The 14,492-nt window shown below is 39.7% G+C and overlaps 1 protein-coding gene across 2 annotated transcripts; it reads right to left on the bottom strand.

The window, feature by feature from the left end:
- Positions 1-203: 203 nt before the first annotated feature.
- LOC112278820 (uncharacterized) lies at positions 204-11,462 on the bottom strand. 2 transcript variants are annotated; one of them, XM_024512624.3, is made up of 26 exons: positions 11,209-11,462; positions 10,067-10,559; positions 9,631-9,732; positions 9,140-9,288; positions 8,857-8,938; positions 8,205-8,671; positions 7,537-7,848; positions 7,072-7,195; positions 6,584-6,807; positions 6,044-6,239; positions 5,679-5,860; positions 5,332-5,506; positions 5,166-5,219; positions 4,806-4,985; positions 4,361-4,473; positions 3,985-4,170; positions 3,495-3,552; positions 3,219-3,278; positions 2,922-2,963; positions 2,653-2,756; positions 2,347-2,482; positions 1,884-1,961; positions 1,539-1,655; positions 1,307-1,369; positions 1,055-1,165; positions 204-813 (listed from the first exon to the last, which is right to left on the bottom strand). In XM_024512624.3, exons 2-25 carry the CDS (start codon positions 10,202-10,204, stop codon positions 1,088-1,090), a joined length of 3,420 nt encoding a protein of 1,139 aa, XP_024368392.1. In that variant the 5' UTR covers positions 10,205-10,559; positions 11,209-11,462; the 3' UTR covers positions 204-813; positions 1,055-1,087. The 2 variants fall into 2 exon arrangements, with proteins under 2 accessions (XP_024368392.1, XP_024368391.1); XM_024512623.3 differs by having other exon boundaries at positions 1,084-1,165; positions 11,209-11,457.
- Positions 11,463-14,492: the final 3,030 nt, after the last annotated feature.

Consider the following 14,492-nt stretch of genomic DNA (forward strand, 5'->3'; position numbering starts at 1 on the left):
TCTGCTAAAATGAAGTAAAAAAATATGAATTCACAAGGCATGTTTCCAAAGCAATTATAACTAAAATTTGCAAAACAATTCTAAGAAATGATTACAAGCTCTTGAGTCAGATGGGCAAAATTCTCAACACAAGCTCCCACTAGTAAGGAGTTAGACAGAAGAGGAAGAAAGGACATTCAGCATTTGTTTAGAAGTCTTACACATGAGGAAAACAGGGCTTTCAGAATTTGCTTGCATTGCAGAGACCGCCATAATACATCCCTAAGCGTCTGGACCAGAGCTTTTTCTCTAGCAAAAGCCGAAGTTAGTGAGGTAATTCGTTAAAATGTACCTTTCATTTATGCACACCTTGAAGAACGGCATGTGTTCGTTTTCGTACTGTTTCAGCAATAACCAATGTAACTAAATGAGATCAAAGACAATCTGGGTGACGCTGAAAATGTTAATACAGATTGCAGTGCTGTAGTATGACGCGATAAAAATTTGGTACAAGCTCAACGCTACGAATTACTGCTCATAAAGCTTATGCATGCACAGCAATTTGCTGACTTAAAATGAATACCACAATCTAAAGGTGACAATACTGTCTCATCACTATCACCGATGGCTTTGGTTCCGAATGTTGACCCAGCCACATATATACAACTGGATAGTTGACATTGGCAAAGCCTGGCTAGGATGATGGAACAGCACAATATGTATACAGAATTGTCAAACGAGGAATAGTCCTCCAGCTGTAGCTTTAGGCAGCGGGTGTCATACATCGTTTTATCAGAAAGTCTCTACTTCGTTGACACTCCAACCCCAATAGATCTGTTGAAAAGAAAAACACCTTGCTGAAGTTATTTCAAAGTCAGAGAGATCAGAAAACATTTTTATGTAATCAGAAATCACATGGAGGCAACAACAACCACGGCTAAAATCTAAATCAATCTCAGAGAACGTAACGAGTTCTGACTCTACTAAAAAAATCGAAGTTCCAAGAAGTGCGACACACAATTCAGCAACAGAATAATAAGCATCTTGAAAAGTATGTGTGGCATTACAAGCGCACCTAAGAGCAGTACATGATGGCATGCTTACAATGTTATGAATTCGTGATCGACATTTCAAGTTCAAGTGCAGCAAGGAGATCCTTATACTCCTCCGCAAACATTGGTGAACCCTGGGAGAGAAACATCACATAAAGTACATTAAGTCGGAATAGATCAGATATCGCGTCCACATCCCGACTGCTCACTAATGAGCTTCGTTGCGATAATCATCATGAAGAAATGATTATCACATATAATTTTACGTGTTTTACCTGCAAAGTATGACTGTAAGCCTGCCATAGCCGTGAATCCCCATGAAAAGTTTCAAGAAGAACCTGCAGACGACCAAGATGAAAGGTAACACGCACAATGAGACAAATTAAAAGATTTGGAACAAAGAACGAGCATCACGCAAGGGCAAGAAAGTCGGGGTACACGTTAACATAACCACGAGTCATTGGTAGAAGTTACTGACAGCCAAGCCAAAAATAAATATAAGCTTACCTCCACTCTTCGAAGAAGAGTAGCAAGGACCACTGTCCATTCTTGGAAGCCAACAGAGCACATATGTGTCAACAAAAATTCTGCATCTTGACGACCCTCTAATTCGTCCATGTTCAGCTGTAGCAAAACAACAGTGTATCGGAAGATTAAGAAAAAGGACAATCCCAAGAATAACAATCGATAAGGAAACATGTGATGTCCATGAAAAAATAGTCCTCAAGTTCCTCAAACTTAACCCCAATCCTTACAATACATTGTTTCACAACAGAAGTTGAAGTTAGAAGTAAAACCGAACTGGCAAATTAATAGCAAAAGTCAAACATTTCGGCAGGTTAAAGCACCAACTTTTTGGCCAACGATTAACAATGAAGAAGCAAAGTCGTCCAAACGAGCTGCTTTGCCCCGTTCTGTATAAAGGAACGCCTGAACAAACGTGACAAGAGGAACATAATCAGATCACGGCCTATCAATCACGTACTTTACTCGAAAACAATTTCCCAGATATGACTCTTTCAAGATGTTCCCTTTGAGAATATATTCTGTTCAACTAGTGCCTTAAAACAGCAAGGACAAAACTAGAGAAATCAGTCAGAACCACCTAGGGGTAAGAGTAAGAATCTCGGCGTTCCACCCTCCAATAATCAGTTCACTAGGAACAAGACTATATGAATAGCCAGTGGCTATTAAATGGTGTAAGCTTTGTGAAACAACGAATGGAGGTCTTTTATCTAATGAAAATGAAGCCCTGTCACTAACTAATGGACAGCACATCAAAATCAGATATGAAATGTGTAACAGCTTAACATACAGTGAAATCAAACTGAGTGGCTTTAACGAACGCCACCAGGTCTCGCAGCTCCAACTTTCTCATCAAGAAACTGGCGTGTTCTTCAAGAGTCCTCTTTACGACTGCAAAGTTTTGTTCCTTCTCAACCCAAGGTGTGCTGCAAAGGTGTCCAATCAAAAGCATGAAAAAATTATGTGAAGTGAGATATGGAGAAGCAACCTGTATAGAAAATAAATGCGTAAACTAGTAGGAATACAACTTGAAGTGGAACCGCGAAGATTACTTTAAGTGAAACATACCAGTTATGTATACGCGAACACAGCGTACCTGATGGTCAACCCCAACAAAGACGAAATGAGTCCGTTGCCATAACGTGGGACCTCTTTCTCTTGCGCCTCGTCCTCCCGACCACATCGGAGCAGAAATCGCACCTGAAGGTTCGCCAAGAAAGCAGTATTGTGTCACTTGAGATGCGTCAGTAGGACAAGATTCCAAACATCATAGACGGATCAACAAGCGTTTTAGTTTCTTGAAACTCAAGGTCTCTGATGACCTCACATTAACATCAGGACAACGAAGGGCAACATTTAACTCACCAGCTCACCAACCAACTCATACATAGACACTTCAAGTGTGGCCTGTCAGATTATCAGTATCATCAAAAAAGAAAAATGTTAAACAAAATATCAATTAAAGACGGGCGACAAATCCTGGAATCAAAATATAATACTCCCTACACAAGACAAAACACTCCATGGAACGCCAATTTCAACACGCAATACACAATTCAGATCAGCCTTACTCTACGTACTGAGATCTGGCAGTTCGGAAATAACAAAACCAGGACGCTTGGAAGGGAGCAAACCAAAGAGAATACATCAAAGTTGACCTACTTTAAGTAATCGAATGGCATTGTGCTGGCTTATGGTCGGACCTTCCAGCTTTTCAATCACCTAATCATCCCAAGCCAACAGGAAATATCAAGCTCAACCAACTATAGAAGGACAGAACTGCTTTCTTGGCGAACACTCACAGCACCTACAATCAGCCACCAGCATTTTGCTAATGAGCAGAAAAAGTCATAGCTAAACAATCAATGACTTTCTGGATCTTTCGTGCATGTCTCTCTCCTCGGTTAGATCGATCTCTAAGTACGCCAATACACTGACCAGTATGTAGCATGTGGCTGTCCGATATAAACCCTTCTCCAAGCACTCTTCAAACAACCTGCCAATACACCACTTTACAACTCAAAAACGGTTGTTTAATTTTGGCCCACTTTGTTCTGAAATTATTTCAACAACCAAATTCTAATCGATGAAAAATGCTATTTAATAGATTCATTTTAAGAGCTAACCTCTTGTATCAGAAACGAGGAACAACTGGCTAATGAGTCTGAACTCAGACATGAAATTAATATACATTTATCCAAGAGATTATACCCAATAAACCCCTATATTAAGATGTAAAAGACCTTTAAAGAAGGTCACTGCTTCCATTGCAGACATGTTCAAGACTATAAGCAGACATTCCTCACTAATACCTTGGAATTTCATGCTGTTGCAAGCGCTCACCGCACATTACTCTCCACAATGCATATTTAGATGATTTTGTGCATGTACTGGCAAACTATTAACTGCGAGATGAATATACACTTACTTGATTGAATTACCAGCTACAGCGAAAAGCTCAGGCCAGTGCCGGCTGTCAGTCTTACGTGCAACGCTGACCAAAACATCCAAATACTCTTGAAAGTTATGTATCAAGTTGCAAACTTGTTGTAGAAGTAAAAAGATTGTTCGCTTCACTGCAATATTCCTTCCTCTTCTTTTATTGGTCGACTGGCTGCAGAAACATTTGCACTCAAAATGTTCAAAAGTCGTGCCCGACAGGATGACATGCAAATGAAAGTTAAGGAGTACAATTCGTGGCAAACAAGTGCAACTTTACTCTAACTTCCAGAAGTCAATTGAAATGCAACCATACGCAGGTCGAACCTTGACATTCCCCCCAAAAAAACTGAAGGAGAGCTCACCTTGACATTGCTGCATCAAAAACCGTGAATAAAAGCCACTCCAAAGAATGTGAAAAGTGTGGTAATCCTTCTGATAACTTTGCCAGTTGCAGTGCATCCTCTGACTTGTTCCGCTGGGAATGCGACAACAGGTATCAATATACTTTCTCAAAATTACTTCTTAAATTCACTTATCCAAAATACTACATTTCATCAACAAAGAGTAGCCCAAATGTACCAAGATCATGCTTGAAATGATCCAATATCAATGTTTTCCTATGCTCAGCAGAGCTCCATCTTGAGAATATAAACGAAACAATAACCTATTACATGAATTTTCCAGCCAAAGCACTGTATATTATAGTGAATTATGTCTGTAACCATCACTACAAAGTCAAAGCTGAAAGAACATACATGGTGAAATGGATAAACTGCCAAGGTCCAAAAAACCAAGACAAGAACAAACCTGCAGCAGATGCCAAAGCAAACAAGGAAGAATGGGTTGAGCTTGTGGGGTAGGCTCAAAGCAGGGCATGAGAATACAGCCTGAAAGAGTCAGTCGCTGTGAAATTCCCACAATAATTCCTGCTGCCGGAGATAAACCAAGAGGATAAACTTCGCGATCAAAATCTAATTCGGGCTCCAACTGTCCAGAACAAAACAACGAATATACTTTCAGGCCCCTGACTACGAACTGCAATTGACAACTTAATCAAAAAAAATTGGCGATTCAGGGAAAAAAACAGCACAAAGCTATTTGATATTCGCATGGTACACCAAAGATACTACAGTGCATTAAAGATCGTACATCCAATATATTGCGCACCTGTCTCACACTTGGACTTTGGACAACGTTTGAAGTCGACGAGGGGTACCAGACCTGATCCACATAGGAAACATCAATTAACAGCTTTGAAAATTTGAAACGAAAATCACACATCCTGTCGAGTCAAAGAATAAACCCATCGTATGAAATATGGCACAATATATACCTGCATCCCTTGAGGACCATAAGCCCAGCATGGATCCTCTTTGACCGGATCAGCTTCTACTTTTGCCTGCTCATTACTTAACCAGAAACGTTCCACTCCAGAAAGAAGCCGACGCTCGTTGCCATGATCCAAGTCCAGCAACGAAAGCTCTCCATCTGTGCGGAGAATCATACACCTACAAGAAAGTTTGGACACACTAAGACATGATAATCTTGTTCATTGGTCGAGTCTACATAATTTGTACATAAAATTTCAAAATATGATCTAAAGTCATTCAGTTCCATCGGTTTCTTATGTCGGAATCTCAGCAGAAAAGGAGCATTTGCATAACAAAATAGAATTAATACCTGGTAGGTTGCTTAGCAGCTTCGCCAGGTAATTCGCTGCCATGATAAACGTTAGTGCCAACACGAGGACTATCCCACGAATTAGCCATACCTTCACTCCAAGGTCCAACGTTCGGAACAAAGTGCATTGCCACCGGAGATTTTCTACTGCTCATGATTGACAGCTCCCGAACTGTAAAGAGCTGCAAAATAAAAACCACTCTTTCAAACAACAACTCGAACGATCCCGAACACAGTACATCCACATACGTATCAGAAGTTTATGCATTCCTACAGAGAAGTGACACTTAAGTTGCAGAGAAAATAACATACAATCAATCTCTTCAATTTGATAAAAAGAAATGAAGCCTGTGCAGAAAACTCACTTGAACTGTTGCAGACCTCAAAGGAGATAGCTCGCCCTGAACATGTACTTTGAAAACATAAATATCAAATGGAGGACAAGTAACAAGAATGTAATCTTGCCACACATCCAGTGCTATCGGTTTCCCTGGGAGCTGCTTGCGATATAGTAAAGAGGTCTCGTCTAGATGGTACCGTGGATAAAGACACAATTCATACCTACAAAATTGTCAGTGGTGGATACAATTAGAATAATCTGTACAACTATAAATCATTCAAAGAAAGCCGCTGCTTTTGTCCTATGTAATCCTTGAGCTGATGATTTACACCTTAATCATTACGGTTGATGGGATGGTAAAACGGTGCACAGACATCGTCTGGTGTGCTCACGCCATGTACACAAAGAGCACAAGATATGAGCAATATTTCTAACTAGTTTAGTGTCAACAGAGAATCCAAAAGATAGTAACAGAAAAAAGTATGATAAAGAACCTTGCAGAGTTCAATGACAAAGTGCATGCATTAGATTCGAGGGTTATCATAATAATCCATATATCACTCACGAGTTTGAAATCTTCCGATGGTTGCAAAGGACCACTATTTTTCCCAACCAAACAACACCAACACAGTGCACCTGCCGTTCCTGCAGCACATCTCCAAATACTCTCCACTTCTTCACCTGCACATCATGAAGAATTAGGCCTTGGCGACCAGCAATGGCAAGATAAGTCCCATCTTCGTTGCCTGCAACTTGAAGAATCGGCCAATTGTCCAGAATATATGAATGCTGCAAACAATCATCAAATTACACCAAGTCAAGTAAGATCCTTGAAATATACGTCGTAATTATTACATTTCCGGATGATAAAAAAACGCCCCAATAGCAAGTATTACACCTGCATATGCTTATCATGGTGAATGAATATTCTTTAGTACAACAAAATATCGCATATAAACACACTCTAAAGTTTATGAACCAAGGAATGACGTCGATTTAAAACTTTATCGTACTATGGTAATATAAAGAACATATGACTAAGGAAAAGCTTACAGGTATGACAAGATGGTGACTCTTGACATCATTGTTCTCGTCAGACTGAACGAGCAATACACGATCTGCCCCATGCATTAACTGCCACACATCGGTAATTCCAGCAATATTTTGACTCGAGGAACTGCCAAAGCACTTTCAATATTAGTATCAAAGTACAAACCTTCACATGAATAGCATTATTCCACAACAGAACTTATTTTCTAAAAATTAATTACGAACAAAAAAATATGTATACATATTTTTATGTATAATTTATTATTTATATTTACATATATTTATATATATTTATAGGCACACACGCAAACTGAACCACCCTTTAATTACAACATACCACGGAATGTATGGCAGGATCACAACTCAAGCCATCATTGATGATGTGGAAGAAGTCCTTCTACATGACACTGTTGACATTAACCCACAAATAACCCGGACTAAAAACAAGGGCAATGTCGTGAACTGCACCTTTTGGCGAAACGGAATTCAAAAAACCGCAGCGTACTACCCCTCTCAACAGCATAAAGCTCGTATGCGTGATGACCCCAGGCCAATGCACCCACACCCTGTACCATAGGCTCACTCATGGATCTGTCGCTATTAACTCGAAGAGACGGCGACTGTGAATTGCTCAGGCTACCTTGCCGGATCGTGCACATAAGCCTGCATCCAGAGGCAGACCATACTGCTAAACCTCTGTTCTTCCATCCAACGGCAAACGCACGGTTGTCTGGAGTCCAAATGACCTGGGACACTGGACCAGTGTCTTCTACAGCATACCTGTGAATCAATCGTACAATAACTACACATATCAGAATATATCTTATACCATTTCCCAATATTTTGAAAGAAGAAAAGTAAAGACACGCATCGCAGAAAAGCTAAAAGATAAAGGAGTCCACCCGCAGCACCTCAGATGAAATTATCCGCTAAAACTAAGAGAAATAAGTGCACATCGAAAATTGACTAATTCATTTTTATTGTAATATCTACTTCACTTGCAGCCTAATCTGGACTCTAAGGTTTCATATGTGAAACACCAGACTCAAAACACATCGGAAGATATGGGATGGTACAATATCAACGACCCACATGGGAATCTCCATAGGCTGCATATATGTTTTATATAAACTTACCCCCAGTCGACCAAGGAAATTGTACGAAGATACGATGCAGAATCTGCCAAGTTAAAAAGCTCCACACTTCCCCGCTTGGTTCCAACTGCAAGATATTGCTGATCGTGAGCAATAGATGCACACACAGCGTCGAAGACGCCAATCCACCGTTCCGGTGTTATTTCAGTGCCTTGTTTAGAACCTTTTCCACTGACATTACAGAGAGCAACAGTTCCTTCCGTAAAAATTGCTACTAAGAGACGTAACTCAGCCGAAACTAAAAGTTGAAACAGTCCACTTGTCCTTTTGGGTATCTTTGTGTCATCTCCAACTGATACTGGTGAAAGTGGAAGACGAGGCGATAGTGGAAAAGAGGACTGATGGACAAGACCACCACTTGGAGAAACTGCAGCCCTGTTCGCCTCAAATGAGTGAATTGCTTCAGAAGCTGGCACAAAATCTTGCAGAACATCCGAGACCCCAAGCACCTGTTTAAATTGAGCAGACAAACAAAAAATTCAGTCTAATAGAACTAGAGAGAAGACAGAAGCATTCGACCTTAGCCACATGAAATGGCATAAGCCGTATTATGTCTTACTACCAAATCTGTACAAAGAAACCAAAAAGTTGAGCTACACACAAATGTAAGTAGCTGCAAACATGAAAACTTCACCTCGCCACTCCAAGAAACAATCCGAAGGCAATTATTCGAAAGTCCAAGTATGATGTTGAACACATCACCTGCAATGCAACTCCTGCAAGAGTACAATAAAATAAAAACAACTCGTTAACTCTTTGTATTCTCGAATGAAGATCTGGCTCCGTGATCAATGGACAACACTGTTCACATCCTACAGATCCTATTTCCCCAATGCGAATAAAAAGAACGAAAGAATGAGAGCATGTTATAAATGTCGCATAGATAGCTTGACTGGCACATAAGGGTTGCAGCATACACTGTCACTGAGCGGTTGTATAACGCAACATCCACGCTACTTGAGAAGATCACATTGACGAGGGTAAGCTCTAAATTGTCATGGACAGACGACCGCAACTGCTTTTCAGATGCTTTGATGTGGTAGAAGTGAAGATAACTTTCGGATGTCTGCACATGAACATGCAAAATTATTTAAATCAAAGTAACAGATGAACCCTCTCAATGCACTAGTAGAACAGATGCATAACCTTCATTAAGGTACAAGGTAAATGACTTCAATTAAGGGATTCAGCTAGACAATGATCATCGTCAAAGCATACCAATAACAACAAAAATAAACATTAAGTGGTTGAAGGGACTTTGGTGTGATGTTACACCCCCAATAATATCAAGTCTGTGCACAGAGTTACAAGTTTAGGTCATCATCTATCAGAAAAATAAATAAATAAATAAATAAACAAAGAAACAATATTTTTTTTTAATGAACTTAGCCTTTGGCTAGAGTCTCACCAAGACAGCTACAGTGTTGCCTTTTTCACTCCATAGGGCGTGAATATTTGCGCCCTCACGAGATTGCAGTTCCCGCTTGAATTGACCCAACTTTGTTGTGTGCTGCACATGTTTATCACGATAAAACCCCCAGCTTAATTCTCAGACTCAAAACCCACTAGTAAATTAGATTTCTTTGGAAAATGATGAGCATGATCATTTGCAGGCATGTTCATCTGCAAATGAACACGAAAACCTTCAAAAGCTGGACATAACAGCAGCTTGATTCATAAAGCTTCCAGAGATACAACTCATGTCATGTACACTATGATGAATACTCTGCTAGAATAAACCAAAGAATCAGGCCTTTAAGGTCCCAGTAATTCTGCAACGTGCAGGATCAAAGTGCCGCAATCAATACAGGAGAAGAAGCAACTCATACAGCATTGCAACGCACCTGGTCGGCACTCCACACTTGGACTTGTGTGGAGGTCACTAGCAACAGCCAACCTGCTTGCACCGATAGGTGCACCACAGGCTGAGGCGAGCTGGTGCCGATGGAAAGCAATTTGGGCCATCCGTAAGCGACATACATGATTGCAAATGCCTGCTTCAAATCTACAAATGCCTGAAAAGCGGCCTAACAACAACAGCTTCGCATTTCAGCGGCATATCAGGCTGTGGAAGACCTAGTTTATCACTAAGCCCTATCATTTGGTCTGGGTTGTGAGCCAACATAGATTGCAGAACCTCCAAATACGAATAATGATATAATTCATCCAACCAATCTCCCCTTGCTCCTCCTGCCATTCAGGACAATATCCGCCCAAAGATTCATTTCAATGCCTCCAAATTCCTTGATAATAACACACCATCGAAATTCTACTGCGTTGTTTCCTAACGCAAAACGTGTTCCCGATGAAGACAGTGAATCCTGGATTGGCAAAGCCCTGCACGGTGCAGCAAACATACAATTCAAATAGGTACCCAAGCATTCTTTCAAAGCCGTAAGGATCCAGCTGGTCCGAACATGACAGCGAACCTGCGAATAATAACAACAGACGACATTCACAAAATCCAAAGCAGAGGGCGACAGGAATGGATTCCACCAATGCAACTTTCTTCCGCATGCACAGTAACAGCATCATCCCATAGGCGATCTCAGAACAAGATACTAACATTATTCCCTTACTCTATCTTAGATGTAAATGACTAGCGCACTGACAGCGCTGCTCGGATCGAAACTACTCTTCTCTAAGCTAACTATCCCCCATGCACTCCACCAACGTAACACCTAGACGTCCGCGTGAGCTGAAATTCAAATCAACACCAGAAGCCCCGCAGCTTTATCCTTCACATTGCTCACCTCACCACGCAACTCCTCCTCAACCCTCAACTACGCTAAACTAACAAATCCGTGGCTCAAATGCAGCAATCTAAAAACATCCGCGAAACAGATCGCAATGCGTGGACCTCCGAACATGCACAACACTTCTGGAAATCACACAGGTGATCAGCAAAACCTCAATTCAGAAATGGAATCTCTTCGATCCGACGAACGAGGCACCAGCGGCAGGAAGGAGAGAAAGAGAGACACACCTCAACGAGGTGTATGGATTGGTTTGTTCCAAGATTTGCGACGATTGAAGCTCCTATGGCAGACCTAACCCTAGAGCAGGATTGGAGCGGGAGCAAGAGCGAGAGCGAGAGCGAGAACTTGGTAGACTAGGATGGAGATGCATTGGAGGGAAGGAGTGAGGATTGTTGGAGACAGAGGTGGCGTGATTTCGGCGAAGACGGCGACGCCGGAGAAGGGAGGAGCGGGGGGGGTTGGTCGCAACGCAAAACGAGAAGAAAGAAGATCCCACCATCGCGCCCCCCCCCCCCCCTTCCCTCCGGCACACCCCCCCCACCTTCTCTCTTCCTTCCGTTCCTGTCTTTTTCTTTCTCTCTCCCTCTCTCTTTCCATCTTCATCTCTCCTTTGTCTTTCGTCTTTATCGGTATTTTCGTTGCCTTTAACTTTTCCGATATCCCTCTTGTCTTTTCTCTTTTCCCTTCCGATCATCTTTTACTTTTACTTTTTACTTTTCTTTTTACTTTCTCGATGCTTCTGCTTTCGTCACAATTCCAAGTGCTTGCAGTAAAACTCCTCGTGTCTTTAATTCAATTTACGGGTCCATGTGGTACTAGTGTCTAAATGTTTAAGGGGGTTTTATTTTTATAGATTCTAAAATGTTCTTCATGAGTGTTTGTATTGAATACATGGGTTAGGTTGGAATGTGAACGAATGAAACGTGTGAACGTAGTTCCAATGAAGTGCTTTGCGGAGCAAAATCTGTGTGTGCATTTCCAGTTGTTGATGAGTTTTATTCTATAGTTATGATGTGTATTAATCAAACTCATACTTGGAAATAATAATTTGGAAAAAAAAAAAATTGTGTTTTAAATTTATCTACTTAATTTTAAGCAATTTGGAGAAAATTAAACACATATATGCTTTAAATTTGATAGATAAAATTATGTTACTTAAGCTCATAGAAAACAAATGCATCAAGGGTGCAGCTGGTGTGGGTGAATGTGTGTTTTAAGAATTTTTCCTAAGTTATAATGATTTGGTTGCAATAAGATTAATTTAAGATCTAATTTAATATTTAAAAGCCAATTGGATTTTTTTTAATAACTAAATAATATCACAAATTTATATTTTTGATAAAAATTGAAGTTGTTCACATGCAAACATGCCTACCCCATGCATTTACAAATAGAAGCTATCTATAATAAAACCTTAATACTGGCCAAATTTTAACATCTTCTTATGTATTCTAGGGTGATTTATAAAATAAATAAAGAAATAAATAAGAATTCTCTGTAACACATTTAGGAACTTCCTAATCCCCTTTCCCCATCTGCCTCCACATTTGCATTTAATGTTTTTTCTTGAATGAGGACATGCTTGTCAAACACTTCTTTTAAAAGATTTCAATGACATCAAAGATGGAAGACAAACCTAAAAGGATTTTGAAATTTTAAATGACCATGGTAATGAAAATTTTGAGATTGAGAAACAATTTAAAGATTTTATGCTGGTATCAAGAAAAAAGAATTAAATAACACATCACTGCTAAATATCAAGAAAAAAGAATTAAATAACTCATCACTACTAAATTTATATATATATGAATTGATTGCATTTATTATACTATTGTGAAATAATCATTTTATATTTCTTGAAAATTTTAAACTCTTTGTTCAAATTTTTAAAAAATATTGGCAAAGATTGAGACAAACTTTGATTTTACACTATTAAATAACTTGCAAAAAAAATTTAAGAGCATTCTTACTTTAAATATATTTTTTTATGCTAATGCTTTTAAGAAGTAGAACATCGGCTAATCCTTATTGATTTTTCTAAAAAGAAAATAAAACGAAAAAAACTTGCGACACAATTTTATTTAAAACCAAGGAATAAAATGGACCTTGAGTTGGATGTGTATTATGCCTTTCACAAACAAGAGATCCTTGTCCAGAAATGTTTTTCAGATACCAAGAAAGGTTGTTGAAAATGTTAGAGTTGTTCATTAAAGTATTGTTGTAAGACTATCGGGACAATTATCTACACATTTGCATCTGTGTTTGAATGTATGTATGTGTTTCTCTCTTTCTCTATCTATATATATATACATACATACAAATCAAGCCTAAAATCCTACTCGATGTACTAAAAATAATTTAAAAGAAAAGAAAAGAAAAGAAAAGAAATCTCGGTAATTACGCCTCTCAAAACGATGCAAACCCCGATGCCGTGATTTGGATCTTTGACCATCAGTCATAAAATCCGCGAGGTTACGTTCACACAGCACACAACCACGGCTGTGCACGCAGCGCAGATAACACCGACAGTCTCCACGACTTCGATCGAAGCACCTGGGATCTGAACAACATCACAATGTCGAGCAGCATGAGCCTTCCTTGAAGAAGATGTCTAGCAGCATCTCCGGCGCCATTCCCTGGCCATCGATGCATCCCTGGACACTGTAGTCGACGGTGGAGCCGTGACAAACCGGTCGAAGGTGGCGTCGACGGTGTTCGGGTTAACAGCGTGCTTAGGTCGAATTCGAACGAACATCGGAAATGGTGTTGTTTGACAGGCGGCGCGCCCGCTCTTCAGGATCGCTTCATGGGCTTCTGCTGGTGTGGATTTTGCTCAGCTGCTGGTATTGAGGGGAGAGTTCGTTGAGATGGGCAACTGATTGGCTCATCAGCAATGCGGATAGAGATTCTGTTGCAGCGCAACAACATCCGCTTGCTTGTCTTCAACACCGATCCGTGTGAGGCGATTTGGGATGCGGCTAACGGACGTGGGACTCAACGGGTAGTTTACCGACTGAACTGTGCCGTTTCACTTTTCTCAAAACTGTTTGGTTTGAAGCTGTGAGATGGTCTGGATTCAACACTCTGTTGCCATCTGGACTTGTTTGTTCGAAGAGAGGGAGACAAAACCGAAAAAAATTCATACATGTCTGATGTCATATAAATTTGAGACTAGTCCATCTCAATTTCAAGTGTTTTTATTTTTAATTTTTAAAAATAAATATTGAGTTTATATTTACATGAAAACATAAAATTTGTTAATTTCATGATTTGGAATGTATAACTTCAAGTACAAATTCCCTTTCTCTTGTGATGTACGGGAGTTTCAATTTCAACTCAATATTAAGCTTGGAAATTTTATTTGATAATTAGATAGAAAACATAATTCAATTGCATAATGGTTTGTAAAAAGAATAATTCATTTGTATAGAAAGCTCATACTATTTTAAGATTGAATTGATTTTGAAAGATGTTTACAAATTCTTCTTTTTAAATCTGATTCAAATGCTAT

This window comes from Physcomitrium patens, chromosome 2 (assembly GCF_059467195.1).
Source record: "Physcomitrium patens ecotype Gransden chromosome 2, ASM5946719v1, whole genome shotgun sequence".
In the NCBI taxonomy this organism is placed as follows: Eukaryota; Viridiplantae; Streptophyta; class Bryopsida; order Funariales; family Funariaceae; genus Physcomitrium; species Physcomitrium patens.